This window comes from Garra rufa, chromosome 16, assembly GCF_049309525.1.
Source record: "Garra rufa chromosome 16, GarRuf1.0, whole genome shotgun sequence".
Classification (NCBI taxonomy): Eukaryota; Metazoa; Chordata; class Actinopteri; order Cypriniformes; family Cyprinidae; genus Garra; species Garra rufa.
In genome coordinates, this window is record NC_133376.1 from 20163688 (window position 1) to 20187478 (window position 23791).

General features: G+C 41.2%; 2 protein-coding genes across 2 annotated transcripts; both read left to right on the forward strand.

The window, feature by feature from the left end:
- Positions 1 to 12978: 12978 nt before the first annotated feature.
- Positions 12979 to 15228, forward strand: LOC141288496 (zona pellucida sperm-binding protein 3-like). Its single transcript, XM_073820653.1, has 8 exons — positions 12979 to 13488; positions 13674 to 13792; positions 13870 to 13973; positions 14033 to 14210; positions 14646 to 14763; positions 14843 to 14925; positions 14991 to 15076; positions 15149 to 15228. Exons 1-8 carry the CDS (start codon positions 12979 to 12981, stop codon positions 15226 to 15228), a joined length of 1278 nt encoding a protein of 425 aa, XP_073676754.1.
- A 6087-nt stretch (positions 15229 to 21315) lies between these two features.
- LOC141288502 (zona pellucida sperm-binding protein 3-like) lies at positions 21316 to 23568 on the forward strand. The gene is made up of 8 exons (XM_073820658.1): positions 21316 to 21825; positions 22011 to 22129; positions 22207 to 22310; positions 22373 to 22550; positions 22986 to 23103; positions 23183 to 23265; positions 23331 to 23416; positions 23489 to 23568. Exons 1-8 carry the CDS (start codon positions 21316 to 21318, stop codon positions 23566 to 23568), a joined length of 1278 nt encoding a protein of 425 aa, XP_073676759.1.
- The last annotated feature ends 223 nt before the right edge of the window (positions 23569 to 23791 follow it).

Consider the following 23791-nt stretch of genomic DNA (forward strand, 5'->3'; position numbering starts at 1 on the left):
ATAAATTGATAAATTGATGGTTGGTTGGATGGATGGATGGATGCGATAGATGCCAATAGATGAATGGGTGCAATAGATACCGATGGATTGAGGGTTTTAATAGATACCGATGGATGAATGATCGGTGGATGAATGGATAGATGCGATAGATACTGAAGAATGGATGGTTGCGATAGATACAGATGGATGGATGAGTGCAATATATACTGATGGATGGATGGATGGATGCGATAGATACCGATGGATGGATGGATTCAGTAGATGGATAAAGATGAATAGACAGATGGATGGATGGGTGCAATAGGATACAGTAGATAGATGGATAAAGCGAATGGATGGATGGGTGCAATAGACACCGTGTATGGATGGATGGATACAGTAGATAGATGGATAAATACGGATGGATGGATGGATGGATGGATGGATGTGATAGATACCGACGGATGAATGGTTATGATAGATACCGATGGATGGATGAATGGATGGATGGATGCGATAGATACCGATGGATGGATGGATGGATAGATGATTATGATAGATACTGATGGATGGATGGATGGATGGATGCAATAGACACAGATAGATGGATGGATTTAATAGATACCGGTGGATGGATGGATGGATGCGATAGATACTGATGGATGGATGGTTGCGAAAGACACCGATGGATGGATGGATGCAAAAGATAACGATTGATGGATGGATGGATGCGATGATGAATGGGTGTGATAAAAACCGATGGATGGATAGATGGGTGTGATAAAAACCGATGGATGGATAGATGGGTGTGATAAAAACCGATGGATGGATAGATGCGATAGATACTGATGGATGGATGGATGGATGGGTGGGTGCAATAGATACCGATGGATAGATGGATGGATGGATGGATGCAGTAGATAATGATGGATGGATGATGGATGGATGGATGGGTGGATAGGTGCGACAGATACCGATGGATGGATGAATACAATAGATAGATGGATACAATGAATAGATGGATGGATGCACTATTGGTGTTTTTCTGGTAGATGGATGAATGGATAGATAGATGTTGGTAGATAGATGATAGCATGTACATTATGTTCATGTTATTTGTTTGTATTTATTCAATTTCTCATGTTTTTGGTCTTTTGGCACCATATCTCATAACTGGAGCATTGTTGCTTGTAAAGCGGCTGGTGCCCTGGGGTCTCTGAGAACTGTAATCTGTCCTTGCAAAGGGTCTGCTTGAACAGCGAGGTCGAGTGATTTATGATGCCTAACTGATGCCAAAAGCAGTGACCATGAGCTGCCAGTGTGGCTCCACACGCCTCCATTACTGGTCAAGAGCCATGGCAACAGCAGACTAGCAATTACATTATGAGATGGCTGGTCTTAATGGAAATGCTTTATGTTGCGTAGATTGGAAACTGTATATTCACATATATAGTCTAGAGTGGAATCTATTTCCTTCTCTTATAGACTTTTATTAGGTTAAACATCGATGTTGTTAATGTTTGTGTGGTTAAAATACTTTCTTCTGTTTCAGTTTAATGTACAGAGACAAGAAAGTTGACATTAGGTTCCCCTCATAGATAGATACGATAGATAGATAGATTTTCTGATGGATGGATGGATGCCTGGATAGATAGATGCACAACATTTAGCTCAACCAATGGCCTAGTCTGTTTAATTGGCCAGTGTTAGTAGAGTCCTTGTGAACATGTTTTAGATTATAATAGACATAATAGATTACAACACAGAGTGCACTATTCACGGCTCTATAGTTTAGATGAAGAAAGGCCTTCCCAAGATATTTTCGTTTAAATTCTGAATGAAATGAGTTTGAAGCATTTTTTTCTGTTGGCATTCTATATGAAAATAGCCCCTTTCATGCTGTGCAACTGAATTTGAATAAAATCACTCCCAGGATTAATAGTGTCCTTTGATGTTTCTTGGGGTTTTATGAAATGGTTAATTTCACTGCAGCAAATGTACTATATCTTCTCTCATGCTAATAATTTATGTCCTCTCTTGTCCTTGTCTTCGGGTGGGCTCTGCATTCTGTGATCTGTAGCCCATTTATTTCTTGTGTCCTCTAGAACCACAGTCTGACAAGCTCAGCACTTTTACTCTAATCAAGATAATTAATAAGAACAGCTCTAGTAAGTGTGTTAATTCCGTCTCTGAGACCATATATTTCAGCAAATGTGTACTTCTTGCTGTGATGACATCTCATTATTACTGTAAAGACCTGCCATGTAGAGTATGTTGTGCAAACAGTCTTTGTGTTTGCACCATGAAGGCATACGTAGCGTTTGCATGCCAATGTGTTGTTTGCATGACAGTGGTTCTGTTTTCTAAATAGTGTGGCTACTTTTTATGCATTTCTGCTCCATAATACACTGTAACTTCTAGTTGAAAGGAACTAGTGGCAGTGAAACACCAACAACTTGTAGGCCTATTCCTTTTTTAGAGTTTTTCAGCTAACTGCTTTCCTGAAGAACTGCTGTTTTTTAGCTTCTTTAAATTAAGAGTAGCTTATCTCACCAAGCAATGTTTCCCCAACACTGATAGTGTTGTTATAGGTTTGTGGTAAACAGACCTCAATGATAAAGACTTGGCTTGGAGTTCCTAATAAGAACGTAAGATTAGTCTTTCCCATTGTGGAGTCATTAGCCTAGCCAACAACTTCTGAAACACCAGGGAATTACCATTTCAAAGGCATTCATTCATCTACCTTGTCTCCTTTGCATAAATCTCGTCTAGGCTCTTGATATTGAGTGGACTGAACATCTTAACTTCAATCTGAGCCAATTAGGTCTTCCACAATAAGTAATTGGTATTCTGATAGGCGCCTGGTGGACTACACGTGGGAGGCTGCCTTGGCCATAGAGAGTTGAACTTAAGTGGCCCAGATGTTTCATCAATCAGTAAGATAATAAGATATCAAAGGGCCCCTCTGGGATGCTGGTGATGCTCCACCAACTCTTGAATTTGTCTTCTCTTTCTCCATGTATGCCCTGCTTTAATAAGCATGAAAAGCTGATTTACTTAACGCCGCTCTTCTCGGAGGCCATGGAAAGAGAGAGAGAAATTTGGGTTCAGTGCGTTAGGCTCAGTTATCAAATTTCTATAGGTGGCTGGCAGTTCAATTTTGCAGCCCAGCAGAGCTTAATCCAAAGAAATGCAGTGCATGAAGTAAGAGAGCGGATTTGCTTGGGGAAAATGGGCTGTGATATTTAGCACCGCCATATTCAATGGCAGCGAAGCTTGTGTAAATATGTTTTCAGTGCACACTGGGGCAGCACTATCTGCTGTCTGGATACTTTAAACTGCATGAAGCACAGCTAAGCTCCTTCTGTATCTTAATGTTATTTTGGGGCTGCAAACACACCAGAAAACAAGGCATTATGTAAACCAAGGCACTCGAGTGCACAGATTGAGAATGTTAGACCTGTTTATGTACACCAAGACCTGCTGTGTGACGAAAACATGATTATATGGCCCTGATTATACCTGGTATTAACATCCATCTCCGGTGATCTGATCATTGCTCATAGTAAATGTATATTTTAAAAGGTTAGCTCACCCCCAAATGAAAATTCTGTCATTAGTTAGTCATCCTGATGTTGTTCCAAACTCGTAAGAACTTTGTTCTTCTTCAAAACACAAATTAAGATATTTTTATTTTTAATTTAGAGAGCCTTCTGACCCTGCATAGACAGCTAAGGAACTGACACATTCAACATCAAAACTGTGAAAGTTTTGTTAAATTATTGAAATTTTAACTTAAAAAATCAGGAGGTATACTACCAGTCAAAAGTTTTGCTCACCAAGCTTGCATTTATCTCATCCAAGGTACAGCAAAAACAGTAAAATTTTGAAATATGTTTACTATTTAAAATAATTGTTTTCTATTTGAATATATTTTAAAATGTAATTTATTTCTGTGATTTCAAAGCTGATTTTTTAGCATCATTACTCCGGTCCAAGGATGCTTTAAATGGATCAAAAGTGATGATAAATACATTTATAATGTTACAAAAGTTTCCAAGCTATTGAATGGTATAGTAGTGTATAATGTTACAAAAGCTTTTTATATCAGATAAATGCTGATCTTTGGATCTTTCTATTCATCAAAAAATTCTCAAAAAATGTACTCGACTGTTTTAAATATTGATAATAATAATAATAATAATACTAAGAATAAATGTTTCTTGAACAGCAAATTAGCATATTAGAATGATTTCTAAAGGGTCATGTGATTGAAGTAATGATGCGGAAAAATTCAGCTTTGACCACAGGAATAAATTACATTTTAAAATATGTTCAAATAGATCTTTTATAAATTGTAAAATTGTACTGTTTTTTTTTTTTTTTTTTTTTTTTGCTGTACTTTCAAATAAATCAAATAAATGCAGGCTTGGTGAGCAGAAGAGACTTCTTAAAAATTATTAAAAATCTTACTGTTCAAAAACTTTTGACCGGTAGTGTATATACAAATATTTTATCTCAGGTTCAGCTGACAAAAAAAGTTTGGCAACCCCTGATTTAACCTAGTCACAGTGCATTCTGGGATTGCAGTGGCATGCAGTGCATTAACAAGGTACACCTTTGATGGGCTGTCATACCATTGCATTTTGAGAAATCAATGGAAATTTTAAGTTATATATTGGCATTTTCTATTTTATTTATTTCTTAAATGCATACTTTTTCTTCTCTAAAAGATTTTAAGTGTCTTTACCACATGCCACTGCGGGACTGCCTTCTACATGTAGGATGTATGCAATGCTGCTTATTAATTTGACCTATTGGAACAGACTTTATGTCAGTAGCATTCCTACAGTGCCTTAAAATGCTGTCTATGTAGGTAGCTCACCAGGCATTGGAACAGAGCTATTATTTCTTTATAGCCCATAAACCGTGCAGTGCAGTGTCAGTTTAGCTGAAGGTAACCGACTTTATCCCATGCTGTTTACTGCTTATACATGTCTTGATGCCTTTTTCACTATTTTGTCACATCGATTTGGAATCTTCCGACATTTGGCTTCCGACTTGAGAGTGTTTTGTCCCTGCTTCTCAGTATCGGTAAAATGGCTAAGGACACAGACTCACTAATTGAGGTCACAGGGTCTCTCCAGTGGTGCTTTTCTAATCTCCATAGCCTTCAATCTCGCTCTTTATAACATGCTGAAATGGAGAAGTCCTCCAGGGGTAACCTTTGAAATTAAATGGCCCATAATTCTACTGATATGTGTCATCGCCTGTCATTAGGAGGCGGGGCTTGTACAGTATGTGTGTGTATCTGTGTGAGTGTGTGGCCATCTTCTCACCTGCCCCTAAAAGCAGCAGGTCCCAGAAGAGCTGCTTTCATTGCTCTTCCATCCCAGAGCACACCCGCTTTTTACCATTTGCGTGTCAATGGAGCTGTCAATCATGGTGACCCTAGGCTGTAAAAAAATATCTATCATAATTCAGAGGATGAATCTCAATTCCAGGGCCAAAAACTCAAAAAAAGGCCCTATCTCGCAATGTGATGCTGCACCGATGGAGATTTGATGATTAAACTCTCCTCCCAATATTTCCTCTTCAGCCTCATTTACACATCTAATCTCAGAATCTGTTGAATGCAAATAGATATCTCCTGACTGACAGACATGCAGATTTATGGGAGATAGTCTGAATAGGCAATTGAATGATTATATTCCTGGAGTGATTTATTCACTTGCATAGCATATTTGACATAAGCAGAATTTAGAGAATTCTTGGTAGTCATTCGTCATGATTTGCATGAACTACAATTTACAGTGCATTTAGTCAAGATAATGTATTGCTAATGGTAATTTTTTCATATATTGTGTTTCATGAAGCCATTCATACTATTCGTATTAAAAGTGGAAAAGCATACAATTATAGTGCTGAATGTCTTTGTGGTGTTTCTGGACTAATAATGCATTATTAATAATTATAATAATAATAAAGGCAAATGCATCATATTTTATTGCAAATACAATTTTTTTTTTTTTTTTTTTTTGTAGTGGTGGATAGCCTGGCTAACGCCAGACCACGTTATGACTTCGTCATGATTCGTGGTCTGGGAACCACATGTTCATTTTCTTGTATTTGAGGCGTGGTTTACGAATGCCCAGAGCCGTTTATTGGGCGCTACGAATGTCTATCAAATGCGCCTGTGCGTAGCTCATAGCCAATCGTTTCAATCATACCGGATAGGGCTGTGCAATAAATCGCATGCGATTTATTGCACAGCCCTAATACCGGATGACGTATACAGAGCGATGGTTGAACGCCAAAAGTTGCTCTTTTTTCAAAATAAACTTGCGTTCTAAACTACTTAGAACACTATCCAGGGGCGCCGCTCGCAATTTTGGGCCCTATGACAAAATATGAGTTTGGGCCCCCCCTACCACACCAAAGCAGATCTCTGGGGGCCCCTAAAGGGCATGGGCCCTTAGAATCGTCCTAACTTACCCCCCCTTAGCGGCGCCCCTGACTCAGACAGAAGTGCTCACAAAAGATGCGTCATGCCAAACACTTGATAATTCACCTGTCAAGCAGCATGTATCAACACAGCACGCTAGGAAGCCAGAACAAAGAAGCAAGAGTAAGAATAAATCTTCAATTTATTAATTTGTCAACCCATAGTTATCAGATGTTAACGAATGAATCGTAAAAATGTCTTATCATTAGGCACTCAAATGAAGCAACATACTAAACATGTTGGCTGCAGTACTATTATGTTGAATACTTCATTTGAGGATGGCCCTCTAGCTTTTTCAACGCCTGTAAAAAGGCCTAAAAGTAAGGCTAAAGATGACACCACTTTTCACCAAATCAGTTTTGACAAATCAGTGCCTATGATGAGAGGTGGGTTAATTTTATGTACCTTCTGATTTACTTAATACTGATAATTTCAATCTGCTGAGTCATTAATACACATTGCACTCTGACACTGTTTAATTCTCATTCTTTTGCCTATCTTCTATTTTAGCACAGTGACTGAAGTTTCACATTATCAAATGAGGAAGTTCATTGTTTGTGAAGAGCTTGAGGTTTTCTTCATAAAGTGTCTGTCTGCACCAGAAATTGTGCTGTAAACAAAGACTGTGGGAACACGTGTGTGTGTGTGTGTGTGTGTGTGTGTGTGTGTGTGTGATTCAAGTTTGCACACATTGTGAACGTCACTACACTTGGACAAGTCAGGCGTATGTCACAAATTTGCCAGTTGGTAATATTCAGCTTGCTGCAGCAATACTTTTTATTGGAGCTTCCTTTTTGCAAGTGGACAAGGTAAGACACTTCCATTTTTCTACACTGATGAAGCCTCTCTGCCAATAGAAGTATGACTGATTGTTCTTTTGTGTCCAGTTCATGAAGGCATTTCATATCATGGGAATTAGCCAAACAACCTTCCTCAAGTACCAACGGACTTTACTCTTCCCTACAATCAACTGGCTGTGGCAGATGCAGCAAAGTACTGCAATTTCGGAAGCAGTCAACAATGGGCACATCGTTCTGGGGGAGACAAGAGAGCTGACACATGGTATGTGTAATAAACTGAATTTATATAATGCAGTTTTCACTCTATTTACACCATAATATAGTAGTATTCCTGAGATTCATTTTTACAGGGCACAGTGCTAAGTTTGGTACGTACACAATGATGGACCTAAAAGCAAATAGGGTAATGGACATCCAGCTCATTCAAGTATGTGTGTATATGTTTAATTTAATTGTGAACATTGATATGTGCAGCATTATTTATCCAAGCAGTTTAAAATGAAACAATTATGTTTTTAGAGCAATGATGTTGGGAACAGTCAGCGCATGGGAAAAGGAGGGCTTGGAACGATGTCTAAAACAACTGGAGGAGAGAGGGGTCCATGCTCAAATACTTGTCACAGATAGGCATCCATCTGTCATAAAGTTTCTCAAGGACAGCAGACCAGGTGTTGTGCACAAGTTTGATGCATGGCACATGGCAAAAGGTGTGTTTTACAATGTACAATATGACCAAGATAAAAGAAATAGTATATAAATATTTCAGTATTAACATGTGGCATAACTGTCAGTTGTCTTATTTGTTTAAAAAAAATAACTGTATTCCTTAGGTGTGGCCAAGAAAATTGACCATATAGCTAAGAGTTGCAGAGAAGTTGGTGCTTGGAAAAAGAGCATCGTCAACCATCTATATTGGTGTGGAGCTATAGAGGCTGTGAAATTGTGGCCAAGTGGAAATCCGTTGCAAATCATGTGCAGAACATTCATGAACATGATGGGCAATTTCCCCAATGCCTCCATGAACCACTTGTTGAAGACCAAACACGGCAGTGGCTAAAACCAAGTAAGAATAAATATTGAAATACAGATATTTTTTTCTTTACGTATACATACCATTTTTTTTTTTTTTTTATTCAATGATTGCATTTCACTTCTATTATTGTACACTTCTTTCCCTTAAGCATCTTTTGTTGTCTGTTGATGTAAGTTGACGATTATTTTTCCACTAGGTACTGCTGCTTGTGAGAAGCTCTGTGACATAATCCTGGCTCCAAGACTGCTTAGGGACTTAGAAAATCTAAGTGAGCACCACCAGACTTCCTCTCTTGAGTCATTCCGCAGTCTGCTCATTCGGTTTGCACCAAAGAGTGTAGCATTTTGTTTTGTCGGGATGTTGTGCAGGTATGTTTTTATTTGCAAGTCCTTTATGTAACAAATTTAGTCAATTAATGCATCATTGAGAAAATAAGCTTGGTCGTTTGTAAAGTATCAAGTGATTCACACTGTTACTGCATACATTCTCACCTTAGATCACAACTCTCAGCCATGCACTACAATGAATACAGTGCAAGAGAACAAGCAACAACTGCTACTGGACAGCTAAGATGGCACAAGCCGTATCCTCGTTACAAAAAGGGAGAATGCACAGTGAGGCCAATTAAGACGAGGCCTACATATGGTATGCAATTTAGCAGCATTGACTATATGCAATTACAAAATAGTTTTTGTTCTTAATGTCATGTTCTTTTCATTCTGCAGGGTATGTGGATCGATTACTGGAGGTTCTTTTTGACTGTGTTAGAGGAGCCGAAGCAGTTTCAGGACGAGCTCAAGAAAGTGCACATTCCGGAACACTTGTGTACACCGTTCACAAGACCTGAAAAATTTGAGGCTGTAGCAATGCACACTTCACGCCTCAAATCCTTGACAATGGAGTAGAAGAGCCAGCTGATGTTCACAAAAATGCAGAATCCTTGCTATTTAAGTAAAGTTTTTTTTTTATTTCAACCATAGCCTATATTTATATCTATATATGTAGTTATAAATACTATTTAAAATAAACATTTGGAATGGCAATTAAGATTGATGACAGTCTTATTGTGCTGAATGTTTAACCACTTAGATACTTTTTACAATGTGACCTTTAACATGTCCATTTACATGTCTATTATACTAGCCATTTAGTAAATGTGTCCTCTGCTTTGTTTCTTTGAGTGCTATTATCAAATGATAGTCTACCAGTCTACTACTTGCAAAGTATCGCATAATTTGTTCTGTTTACACATTTCATCATGACTGAATGCTAATGTTATGTTATATTCTACTTATTCAAATGTCATTAAATCAATAAGGTAAAATATTTTGTATCGTGTGTGTCTTCATGAAACCCCAATATGTCTGTTTTAAGTTTATAGTGATTATATGTCAGTAAATTAATGGTTTTATGTTTATGTACAAGTTTAGGAAGCAGAGAAACTACCATTCGTTGCAAATACATATTTTAATTTTTTTTCTCTCGGTGTCGCTGTCCATCTTGCCAAAATGTGTGTGTTTACATTGTTGGTGTGCAAATTAGCAGAATTCATTCACTTTTTGTCACTCCCCCTTTAATGCAGTCTCTGCCTTGTCTCCACACTCTACCCCACCCCTTACCCCCAGTTAAAAACGCCCGTTTTCAGAAAGATTTTCAAACCAGAGGTGTAAAAAAAGCACCTCTGAATAAGGGGGGTGTTGTGACAATTTAATCGGGAGGAATGGGGAAGTTGACTGACTTAACCCTAAAGACCGACCTTATGTGAACTCCAGTTTATAAAGGATTGCATAAAGTAGGCTTCCTGGTTGACAACCACAGTATGATGCTCTAAAGTTTGAGTTGCTCCAACATTTCATTGACAATTTGGTGGGAAAGGTGGAGTTTCTTAAGTTTGTACCAACTCTAAGTGACTCATTTGAGTTCAATTACTAGCTCTTGTCTTGCCATGTTATCTTTTGAAGTCAACTCTGTAGCATCAAGTGGCTAAAGATTTGCTCTTTGTAATCTACCTGGTACTGATAATCACTGGCAAGATCTAAACCCTTGCTTCCATGAAGGTGCTGTTCTTGAGTTTTTAATCACTTCAAGTGACTAGAACAGGCGTGGCCAACCTCAGTCCTGCAGAGTCTTGCTCCAACTGTAATCAAACACTTGAACAAGCTAATAAAGCTCTAAGCTTTACTGGAAATCTACAGGATGGTTAAGTTTCAAAACTGGGGCAATATTCTGCAGGACTGTGGCTGAAAATTGTGAATGAAAATGGTGGCGCGTGCACACACAGCGGCTTCTCTCTCTCTCCCGACCAAACAGTGTTTTCATGTTTTTCGTCCTGTAAGTCGCATTGTTTTTTGTCTTCGTCACGTTTATCTGCCCTTAAGCGCGTTTATAGCTGAACATTTTTGCTCGACATCAGCAGAAACAAAGTTTTTAAGTTGAACTCTGTGGACGCTGAAGAGCTGAATGATCTGGATCTGCTCCAGAGGCCTATTCAATCACCGACCCCCACTCCCGCACCTCGCCCACAATGAAGGCACCTCAAGCGGTGTGAGAGGAAGCAGAAGAGGGGTAAGTGTGGAGGTATCCGAGCTAGGCTAGCGGCTAGTCCACACAAACCCGCTATCCATTCCATCGTTCAGGAAGACCACAAGCAGTACAGGTCGGCAGTAACACATCCAGCACCATTCTTAACACGGGGGCCCCTCAGGGATGTGTGCTGTGCCCCCTCCTCTTCATTCTGCTGACCCACGACTGCACACCGTCACACAGCTCCAACCTCTTCATTAAGTTTGCGGATGACACAACTGTGGTGGGTCTCATTAGCAACAGGGATGAGACAAACTACAGAAGTGAGGTGAGCCGCCTGGCCACGTGGTGCGGAGACAACAATCTCTCTCTGAATGTGGAGAAGACGAAGGAGATTGTTGTTGACTTCAGGAGAGCGCACACTCAGCATGCTCCTCTGACCATCAACGGTGCATCTGTGGAGAGAGTGAGCAGCACCAAGTTCCTGGGTGTGCACATCACTGAGGATCTCTCCTGCACAAACAACACCACTGCACTGGCCAAGAAAGCACAGCAACGTCTCTACTTTCTCCGCAAACTAAGAAGAGCTAGAGCACCAGCCCCCATCATGTACACATTCTACCGAGGAACCATCGAGAGCATCCTGTCGACCTGCATCACTGTGTGGTTTGGAGCCTGCAATCCATCCTGCCAAAAAACTCTCCAACGCATAGTCAGAGCAGCTGAGAGGATCATTGGTGTCCCTCTCCCCACCTTCCAAGACATCTACAGCACACGTCTCACCAAAAAAGCCCTCAGCATAGCAGCTGATCCCACCCACCCAATGCAAAGCTTCTTCAGCCTGCTGCCATCAGGGAGGAGACTGCAAAGTCTCCAGGCCAGGACCAGCAGTCTGAAGGACAGCTTCATCCTTCAGGCTGTCAGGAAACTCAACTCTCTCCCTGCTCTGCCCCCACTCCCCTCTTCTGCCCCACAAACTTTTTGAACTGACACACACACACACTGACCTGCACCAGTCACTTTGCGCAGCATTGGTCTGCCAACTACCTCACACTACTCATAAGACTGTTACAAGACTGCTCTGACACTTTTACATTTTTACACACAAGCTCTGTTGCACTATATTGTTTACATGGTTTGCACTCTCTACCATGTGCCCTTACTTGTATATTGTATTTTTCATTTTTATACATTATATGTTTATTTGTACTTATTCGTATTTTTTCACTGTATTTAATGTTACTGTTTGTATTTAATGTTACTGTTTGTATTTAATGTCTGCACCATAGGTCTGAGAGTAACGCAATTTCAATTCTCTGTATGTCCTGTACATGTGGCAGAATTGACAATAAAGTTGACTTTGACTTTGACTCTTTAGGACCAATGTTGTCACTGAGAATTGGGAGTACATCTAGTGACTTAATGCTCAAGCTCACATTAAGTTTTTTCAGGTGCTTTGCGGGTGCCAAGTCTACGTCTTCCATTTCCCGCTTCATGCCTCAAACCCATGGATGGGTGCCGTTCATGTTCCAGGAAGGGTACAGTCATTCTGTTTGTACTACAAGAATTAGAAGTTAATAATCTGTGGAACCTCTTGCATATCTACATCTGTCTTTTAAAGGCCACTATTGTTTCTAAACCTAGTGATGCTGGACACAAGTCATGTTCTTTTGCCAATAGGTATGTTTATGCAATTTTAAGACATAGTTTTGAATGCGCAGTGTTTAATTTGTGTCTCATTGCAGATGGTTTGCAGCTGATGGGAACCAGCAGGTTTGTGGTCATTGTGACTCAACATGGTCCTGATAGTGGTAGATAGCTGCTTTCAAAATTTGCTTTTGATGCTTCAAGTGCTGTACTGGACCTAGGTGTTTGCTTTTCCAGGTGCAAAGCCTCACTTGGTCCCCTAATGGTTCAAGAGCAATGAAAGACTTCTGGTTTTCAATAAATTTGTTAAACCTGTTCTCGTTTCCAGTTTGTTTTTTCTCATTTGCTAATAGATAAACTCTCCAGGTCCGGAGGAGACTCAAGTGTAATCAATTAAGCTGAAAGGGGAGGAGCCATCCTAATTCAAAGCTGTATAAAAGGCAAAGTCAAGCACTGGTGAGTATTAGGGCATTGCTTCCAAGTTTGTTAGGATGGCATTCCTGCAAGGTGTGTTAGTGCTGGCTGTGATTGTTGTATTTGATCTGAGCAATGCACAGGGAAGTTTGACGTACCGTCAAAGTCCAAGGAGCATGAGCTCAGAATCACATCTGGCTTCCGGAGGTCCTGCTGTTTCTCCTCGAGGACTCTGGAACCCTATGGGAATGACCTCTGCCTTGCAGAGTCCTTTTGGAGTTCAGGAGAAGCAGCTGATGCAGGGTCCAGTCAAGCCTCTGGATTGGAGGTTTCCAGTTGTTCCAGAGGTTCAGAGTGAGTTGGCAGTGGATTTCCAGATCAGGCAACCCGTGACTCCCAGTAGCGTAGCTGTTCAATGCAGTGAGAGTAGTGTTCATGTGGAGGTACAGCAGGACTTGTTTAGCAATGGTCACCTCATCCAGCCATCTGATTTGTCTTTGGGAGGGTGTTCTGTTGTCGGTCAGGTTCCAGGATCTAGGGTGCTCTTCTTTGAGTATGAACTACAGAACTGCAACAGTGTGCTGATGGTAAGAACTTGTGACTCTATGAATGTCCATTAAACCCTTAAATGTAGATTTCTTCACTCTGAGTTTGGTTCTTTAAGAACTGTTCACTGAAAGGTTCCTTGGAACCCAAAATGAGTATTCTGTGGCATAACCTCAAGAGCATGGCTGAGTTGAATGCTCTTGGTAACAACTTCCATCTCTTACAGGTAACTGAGGATGAGCTTGTCTACACGTTCTCTCTTACCTACGCTCCTGAGGCACTTGCTGGCACTCCAATTACCCGTGCCGATGGCGCGATTGTTGGCGTTCAATGCCACTATCAAAGGTAAGTGACCCTTTAAGTGACTGTTGCCTCTTGCCTTGTTGCAACTGTAAGACAATTAATTGTGTCTTGAACTGCAGGCTTCAAAATGTAAGCAGCGATGCCTTGGTTCCAACTTGGGTTCCTTATGCCTCAAAAGAGGTTGGTGAAGATGTCTTGCTCTTCTCCTTGAAGATCATGTTGGGTAGGTGCAGTTTCTTTGGACCTTGTGCATGTGGCTTTGCCTAAACTCTGTTCTTGCAGACGACTGGTCCTATGAGAGGCCTTCAAACTATTACTTCCTGGGTAATGTCTTCAATATTGAGGCGTCTGTGAAGGTGTACAATCATGTGCCTCTGCGTGTGTTTGTGGACAGCTGTGTGGCTACCCAAGTACCTGATGTGAACTCCCTTCCGAGATATGCCTTCATTGATAATCATGGGTAAGTTGAACTCTTGGTATTGAGTTGCTCATTGTAGCAACTTTGTCCTAATTGATAACTAGGGTCAACTCTATAGCGTAATGCATCTTGTAATGATTTGTCACTGAGTACATCGCAAAGCCTTGGCACTTGATGCTCTAAAGCGGGGTTCTTCAAATCTTGCCCAGCACTGGGCGTTTAGCTCCAAGAGAAGATTAAAGTGTAGAGTCAACACCACCAAAGCTCCAAAAATCAAGTGCATTTTAGATTTCCAATCCTAATCAAACTCCTGAACCTAATCGAGCTCTAAAGTTTACTGAAACTCCACAAGCAAAATGCTTTTAATCAAGGTTTAGGGTTAAACTCTGCAGGCCTGAGGCTCTTCAGGACTCCTGGACTAGAGCTGCCCTTATGCCTTTAAGGTCATGTAACTGTTTGAGCTCACGTTCTTTTAAGGTGCTTTGTGGATGCCAAGGCTACGTCTTCCAGCTCCCGGTTCATGCCTCAAACCCAGTATGACAAGGTCCAGTTCCAGCTGGAGGCATTCATGTTCCAGGGGGGAAACAGTCATTCTGTATGTACTACGAGCATCAAGAGTTAATTTGAGTTTTTCCTGCTGCTTTGGGTTTGACCTAATTTTGAGTCTCTTGCAGATCTATATAACCTGTCTCTTGAAGGCCACTATTGCTGCTGTACCAAGTGATGCTGGACACAAGTCATGTTCCTTTGCCAATGGGTATGTTTATGCATTTTAAGAGCTTTTAGTTTAAGGTGCGGTGTTTAACTTGTGTCTCATTGCAGATGGTTTGCAGCTGATGGAAACCACCAGGTTTGCGGTTGTTGTGACTCAACATGTGGTCCTGATAGTGGAACTGCTGCTTTCAGTGGTAGGTAGCTGCTTTCAAAGTTGCTTTTGATGCTTTAAGTGCTGTATTTGACCTAGGTGTTTGCTTTTCTAGATGTTCAGTGGGAAGGCAAGGCCTCACTTGGTCCCCTAATGGTTCAAGAGCGTCACAAGACTTCAACTGGTTTTCAATAAACTTTAAGAAACCTATTCTTGCTTCCGGGTTTTTTTTTTTTTTTTTTTTTTTGACTTAAACATGTGTCTCTTAGTACTTGAGCTTTTTAAAGGGTCACAAAACCCTAATTTGTTTTGTGCTCATTGGCTGCGTGGCTTGTATAGTACCACTCTACATTAGCCGCGTTTCCACTGTCGGGCCAAAAGCGGGCGTGCTAGTGCGTGCCACGGCCAGTCGCGTTTCCACTGTCACTTCCGGGGCCTGATCGTGCCTCGTCGGTGCTTCCTCAGGGCCAATGGCCCGGGTTTTTCGGCCCTACGAAAACCTTGGGCCAGAGCGGGCCAGCTGGGGCTTGAGGCGTGGTCAAAGTGAAAGGCGGAGTGTGTCTGCGGTAAGAAGCGCATTTCGCCGAATTACTAATACAGGGCTCTTCTAAGCATTTGGGCCGAGGACAATATACAACGCCAGTTTGACGGCGTCTGCAGAAACGAAGATGTGATAAAAATAAAATTTTGGACAAATGCAAATAAGATCCTATAAAAATGAGATCTGATGTATAAGTTTATTTACGTCGTCCAAAAATTCACCAACACACCATGATAACATAACATACACTGTATCTGTACCTAAATAAAGGCATACAAAATTATACTAGAGGTACAACTGTGTAGTTATTTTTTTTTTTGAGGTAGTGTGTAGATAATGTGCAACATTTTGTTTGTAATACCAAGTTAGACGAAAGATTTGTGTGTAGGTCATAAAAACAACGCTTCTTTTCAAGTGATTTATTAATGTAATATATTACAAATATTGCTGCTGCATAAACAACTGTTGCAAAGAACTTCTTGCATCAGAACAGACATCACCAACATTACAAGGCGTTTCTGCATTCGCTGTATCCGGCTTCCACATCCCTGTATTGTTCTTTTTCGCCTTGCAGCTAACATAAGCTTTCGGTGTAAACGCCGCTGAGCCTCCGTCTTCGCATCTTGGTTTCGCTGCCTCATCTTCCACCAAGAAAACACCGAAAGGAGCAAACAAACAGCCGCTTCAGCTGTCTTCGTTCGATGATCACACTACCGTGACTTATTTTCAATCTTCCCGCTGAAAGGGGAGGGGTTTCGTGACGTTTGATCCAAGGAGGTGTGTAAAGGGCGGGCTTTAGGTTTGCGCAGCGAGGCTACTGGCTCGATAGTGGAAACGCAGCTTACTTTTGGCCTTGGTGCTTGCGACTCGAGGCCATTAGCCCCGCCCGGCACGCTCTTAGCACTGGCTCGCACAGAGCTGAAGTTTGGAGGTGTGCTGCTGGGTTGCGGAGTCCTACGAAAACAGCAAATTTGTCTGTAAGGAACATCTCAGTTGTTGTGTGTGGGGTGTTTTTTTTTTTTTTTTTTTTTTTTTTTTAATTGGGGACTTGTGGAAACCTGGTTTTGTGGATCATCTTTTGAAGAAAGACGCCAGCCCAGTTCCTTTCGATTCTGCCATCTGCACAAAAATGGTGTTTGATTTGCACATCTTATGTTATCGTGAACAACCCTCAGTTTTTATGATTTAGGCATGCTCAAAGTTTTTTGTTTAAGTATTTTAAATGTACATGTAGTAATTTGTCTTTTTGCACTACTTGGTACAGTGTTGTTGCTAAATGTTCGTAAAACAATTGCAGTTGTCTTCTGGACGTATGTTCGCTCGCAATTTTGGGCCCTATGACAAAATATGAGTTTGGGCCCCCCCTACCACACCAAAGCAGATCTCTGGGGGCCCCTAAAGGGCATGGTCCCTTAGAATCGTCCAAACTTATCCCCCCTTAGCGGCACCCCTGACACTAAATAAGGGGCCGTTCACATGTCGCGTCTTTTGCCCGCTAAAGTTCGTTATTTCAAATGTAGACACGTGGTATGCGCGCGCATAATGGAAGCGACGCGCTCGCGTTTTCCATGCGCAAGCTACAGAGCGGTTTGGAAAGGAGAAAGCAACTCGCCTAGCGTTTTCCACGCGTTTTTAGGCGCGACGTGAACGGCTGCATCGAATGATAACTTGCTGCCATGCTGGATCCATAGTTATAAACAAACTGCTTCGGTGAGTCACGACGCATAGAAGGCGTCAACGTCTTGCTGCTCCCTCCCCGTTCTGTGATTGGTTCCCTATCTGAGGTGAAAATTTGGTCCATGGTTTCCATGCTACCTTCCAGCGTGAATAAAATCGATCTGTGCACAAGGCAGCATGGGGACGCCCAGGCTAAGTGGTGGAACTGATGGACTTGTGATTTAGGGTTTCAAAGTTTCAAAGAGTCATTTCTTTAAATGTATGTCCTCCTTAAAGGGATAGTTGACCCAAAAATGAACATTCTATCATTTACTCACACTTGTATAGGGTTGGGCATCGAGAACCGGTTCCAACTTGGAACCGTTTAAAAAATAACGATGCCATTGGAATCGTTTATAAAATTTGTTTTCGATTCCGATCATCGGTTCCAAACACGCAAGTTTTGGTTTCCATTGTGGCCACCGTATTTCTGGAAATGCTTGCCGCGCGCTTGTTCAGTTGCAGCTATGGAGCACGGTAAGCGGCACTCAAAAGTGTGGCTTTATTTCACACTAAGGGTGTACTCACACTAGGCAGTTTGAACCGTGCCCAAGTGCGTTTGACCACCAAAGCGCGGTTCGTTTGACTAGTGTGAGTGCTCCGAGCCGTGCCCGGGCGCGGCTCGTTTAGCCGGCCCTGGCCCGCTTGGAAGAGGTGGGACGGTAAAGTTGGACTCGGGCGCGGTTAGCATGCAGTGTGAGTGCTAACCGTGCTGGAGCACGGAACAGGACGCGTGATGTCGCGTTTTGCGAGGTAATCAGCGTTTTTATAGTCCATAATCAAAGCTGCAAAGTCCTTGCTGCACTTCAGCTGGTACCTTGCAAACCTCCTCATACAAGCAGCACGATTGCGCGAAAATTTTCGTGCCACAAATGCGATAGACATGTTTAACGATAGGCTGTGGACAACCGCGGAACAAACGACTCAAAATTACTATCCACAAAGTAAAAGAGCGATGGACTAAATTGCGTTCAGCGAGAGCGCGCTCTTCCTGTGTTTTTACATGCAACACATGTGACAAAATGATATCTTGCACGGGAGGATGCACTATGAATATAACGAAACACCTACGCCTGCATGATGTACAAATTAAGGGGTGTAGCCTGTTTGACGTGCTGTGCAGGTCCACTGTCTCGTCATGCACAGAGAGTCCAGACCAGGGTGCAAGTTCTGCATATATAAATCTGTTTTTGGGCTGGTGCAGAGGCATTCCTAATTTTCTCCTACATGGGCTGCAGCTCCTAAAACTAAAACTCATATTGAATCAAAATAAAATTATCCTCTGTGAAATCAAATGAGCCTGTGACATGTTTTGACTCAGCCCACAAAGAATCGGAATTGAGAATCGAAAAGAACCGAAATCGAAAGGAAGAATCAGAATCGGAATCAGAATCGTTCAAATCAAAACGATGCCCAACCCTACACTCGTATTTCTAAAAAGGTTTTTTTTTTTTTTTTGCCTTATAATGGAAAACAATGGGCTCCAATGCTGTTTGGTTTCCAACATTCTTCAAAATTTTGTGCTTCAGAAGAAATAAAAGTCAAACAGGTTTTGAATGCCATGATGGGTAAATGATCACACAATGTTATATTTTGGTGAACTTTTGACACAAAACAGTTCTGATATCATTCTAACCCTACTGCTGTTCCAAACTTGTATGACTTACTTTCTTCTGTGGAACACAAAAAGAGATTTTTATTTTTTTTTTTTTTTGGTTAATGTACAGTAAATGATTTATATCAGGGTCGGTAATGAACTTTTCCATTAAGGGGGAATATTTGCCACCTTAAATTGATTTTCAGGGGCATTTATTACATTTGTAAGGGCATTTTTTAAATAAAAAACACATGTTTTCTTTAATCTCAAATACTTAAATTTACCTAATTAATCAATATTAATCACTAATCAATATTTTAAACTGTTATCAATAACAACAGGCTTTTAAAGTTGTATCTAAATTATACATGTAAAAACTTAGCTCAAAGGGCTGCAATATTATGACAAAAAGCATTATTGTAGATTATTGCTCTGTTTAACATAATGATTATTAATATCGATATTGAAAACAATATAAAATGTTTTTGTTTCATTTTGGACACGACACATTCTTGGTCCATGACGTTAGCCAAGTCTAGCACAAGTTATGCAAAAACTTTGTTATAACTACTGAAGCTACTTAATTAATCTGTTATTTACATTGTATCTGCATTGTGTTGTTTATGATGAGAGAATTTGTGCACTCACAGACTAATCTAAGCGCATCTGATTGGCCAACACATTCCTAAGTTCAACAGAAACATGTTTGATTGGTTAGTAGACTCAACTCTGCACAAAACACTGTGTAAAGCACTTTAATTTCGCACTAATTGAATTGTCACTTTTCATTCATTTACAAATTTAATTTTAATCTTAACAGCCATAATGCGTTGTTTAATTATGCATTTTTTTGGCCCTTTGTCTTGAACAGCCATGGGGCGTTTTGTTCAATTTGGTCGCATTTTTGCCATAAGTTAATTTCCGACCCTGATTGATATTTTCTGTGCAATTTCGATGAATAGGCACTGGAATGTTCAAGCTTCAAAAAGGATACAAAGATATATACAAAAAATAGCATCAAACATCCATGTGACTGAAATTTCTTAAGCCTTACAGTCTTACTCTCCTACAGTTTCTATTTTAAATCCCTACATGCCTCGATTTTTTTAAAGCAAGGTTTTGATTCGTTCATCACACAAACTATTGTATAGCTTCATAAGAACTGGAATAATATTATTTCAATATAGCTTCAGCTTCATCCTTCAGGCTGTCAGGAAACTCAACTCTCTCCCTGCTCTGCCCCCACTCCCATCTTCTGCCCCACAAACTTTCTGAACTGACACACATACACACTGACCTGCACCAGTCACTTTGCGCAGCATTGGTCTGCCAACTACCTCACACTACTCATAAGACTGTTACAAGACTGCTCTGACACTTTTACATTTTTACACACAAGCTCTGTTGCACTATATTGTTTACATGGTTTGCACTCTCTACCATGTGCCCTTACTTGTATATTGTATTTTTCATTTTTATACATTATATGTTTATTTGTACTTATTCGTATTTTTTCACTGTATTTAATGTTACTGTTTGTATTTAATGTTACTGTTTGTATTTAATGTCTGCACCATAGGTCTGAGAGTAACGCAATTTCAATTCTCTGTATGTCCTGTACATGTGGCAGAATTGACAATAAAGTTGACTTTGACTTTGACTCTTTAGGACCAATGTTGTCACTGAGAATTGGGAGTACATCTAGTGACTTAATGCTCAAGCTCACATTAAGTTTTTTCAGGTGCTTTGCGGGTGCCAAGTCTACGTCTTCCATTTCCCGCTTCATGCCTCAAACCCATGGATGGGTGCCGTTCATGTTCCAGGAAGGGTACAGTCATTCTGTTTGTACTACAAGAATTAGAAGTTAATAATCTGTGGAACCTCTTGCATATCTACATCTGTCTTTTAAAGGCCACTATTGTTTCTAAACCTAGTGATGCTGGACACAAGTCATGTTCTTTTGCCAATAGGTATGTTTATGCAATTTTAAGACATAGTTTTGAATGCGCAGTGTTTAATTTGTGTCTCATTGCAGATGGTTTGCAGCTGATGGGAACCAGCAGGTTTGTGGTCATTGTGACTCAACATGGTCCTGATAGTGGTAGATAGCTGCTTTCAAAATTTGCTTTTGATGCTTCAAGTGCTGTACTGGACCTAGGTGTTTGCTTTTCCAGGTGCAAAGCCTCACTTGGTCCCCTAATGGTTCAAGAGCAATGAAAGACTTCTGGTTTTCAATAAATTTGTTAAACCTGTTCTCGTTTCCAGTTTGTTTTTTCTCATTTGCTAATAGATAAACTCTCCAGGTCCGGAGGAGACTCAAGTGTAATCAATTAAGCTGAAAGGGGAGGAGCCATCCTAATTCAAAGCTGTATAAAAGGCAAAGTCAAGCACTGGTGAGTATTGGGGCATTGCTTCCAAGTTTATTAGGATGGCATTCCTGCAAGGTGTGTTAGTGCTGGCTGTGATTGTTGTATTTGATCTGAGCAATGCACAGGGAAGTTTGACGTACCGTCAAAGTCCAAGGAGCATGAGCTCAGAATCACATCTGGCTTCCGGAGGTCCTGCTGTTTCTCCTCGAGGACTCTGGAACCCTATGGGAATGACCTCTGCCTTGCAGAGTCCTTTTGGAGTTCAGGAGAAGCAGCTGATGCAGGGTCCAGTCAAGCCTCTGGATTGGAGGTTTCCAGTTGTTCCAGAGGTTCAGAGTGAGTTGGCAGTGGATTTCCAGATCAGGCAACCCGTGACTCCCAGTAGCGTAGCTGTTCAATGCAGTGAGAGTAGTGTTCATGTGGAGGTACAGCAGGACTTGTTTAGCAATGGTCACCTCATCCAGCCATCTGATTTGTCTTTGGGAGGGTGTTCTGTTGTCGGTCAGGTTCCAGGATCTAGGGTGCTCTTCTTTGAGTATGAACTACAGAACTGCAACAGTGTGCTGATGGTAAGAACTTGTGACTCTATGAATGTCCATTAAACCCTTAAATGTAGATTTCTTCACTCTGAGTTTGGTTCTTTAAGAACTGTTCACTGAAAGGTTCCTTGGAACCCAAAATGAGTATTCTGTGGCATAACCTCAAGAGCATGGCTGAGTTGAATGCTCTTGGTAACAACTTCCATCTCTTACAGGTAACTGAGGATGAGCTTGTCTACACGTTCTCTCTTACCTACGCTCCTGAGGCACTTGCTGGCACTCCAATTACCCGTGCCGATGGCGCGATTGTTGGCGTTCAATGCCACTATCAAAGGTAAGTGACCCTTTAAGTGACTGTTGCCTCTTGCCTTGTTGCAACTGTAAGACAATTAATTGTGTCTTGAACTGCAGGCTTCAAAATGTAAGCAGCGATGCCTTGGTTCCAACTTGGGTTCCTTATGCCTCAAAAGAGGTTGGTGAAGATGTCTTGCTCTTCTCCTTGAAGATCATGTTGGGTAGGTGCAGTTTCTTTGGACCTTGTGCATGTGGCTTTGCCTAAACTCTGTTGTTCTTGCAGACGACTGGTCCTATGAGAGGCCTTCAAACTATTACTTCCTGGGTAATGTCTTCAATATTGAGGCGTCTGTGAAGGTGTACAATCATGTGCCTCTGCGTGTGTTTGTGGACAGCTGTGTGGCTACCCAAGTACCTGATGTGAACTCCCTTCCGAGATATGCCTTCATTGATAATCATGGGTAAGTTGAACTCTTGGTATTGAGTTGCTCATTGTAGCAACTTTGTCCTAATTGATAACTAGGGTCAACTCTATAGCGTAATGCATCTTGTAATGATTTGTCACTGAGTACATCGCAAAGCCTTGGCACTTGATGCTCTAAAGCGGGGTTCTTCAAATCTTGCCCAGCACTGGGCGTTTAGCTCCAAGAGAAGATTAAAGTGTAGAGTCAACACCACCAAAGCTCCAAAAATCAAGTGCATTTTAGATTTCCAATCCTAATCAAACTCCTGAACCTAATCGAGCTCTAAAGTTTACTGAAACTCCACAAGCAAAATGCTTTTAATCAAGGTTTAGGGTTAAACTCTGCAGGCCTGAGGCTCTTCAGGACTCCTGGACTAGAGCTGCCCTTATGCCTTTAAGGTCATGTAACTGTTTGAGCTCACGTTCTTTTAAGGTGCTTTGTGGATGCCAAGGCTACGTCTTCCAGCTCCCGGTTCATGCCTCAAACCCAGTATGACAAGGTCCAGTTCCAGCTGGAGGCATTCATGTTCCAGGGGGGAAACAGTCATTCTGTATGTACTACGAGCATCAAGAGTTAATTTGAGTTTTTCCTGCTGCTTTGGGTTTGACCTAATTTTGAGTCTCTTGCAGATCTATATAACCTGTCTCTTGAAGGCCACTATTGCTGCTGTACCAAGTGATGCTGGACACAAGTCATGTTCCTTTGCCAATGGGTATGTTTATGCATTTTAAGAGCTTTTAGTTTAAGGTGCGGTGTTTAACTTGTGTCTCATTGCAGATGGTTTGCAGCTGATGGAAACCACCAGGTTTGCGGTTGTTGTGACTCAACATGTGGTCCTGATAGTGGAACTGCTGCTTTCAGTGGTAGGTAGCTGCTTTCAAAGTTGCTTTTGATGCTTTAAGTGCTGTATTTGACCTAGGTGTTTGCTTTTCTAGATGTTCAGTGGGAAGGCAAGGCCTCACTTGGTCCCCTAATGGTTCAAGAGCGTCGCAAGACTTCAACTGGTTTTCAATAAACTTTAAGAAACCTATTCTTGCTTCCGGGTTTTTTTTTTTTTTTTTTTTTTTGACTTAAACATGTGTCTCTTAGTACTTGAGCTTTTTAAAGGGTCACAAAACCCTAATTTGTTTTGTGCTCATTGGCTGCGTGGCTTGTATAGTACCACTCTACATTAGCCGCGTTTCCACTGTCGGGCCAAAAGCGGGCGTGCTAGTGCGTGCCACGGCCAGTCGCGTTTC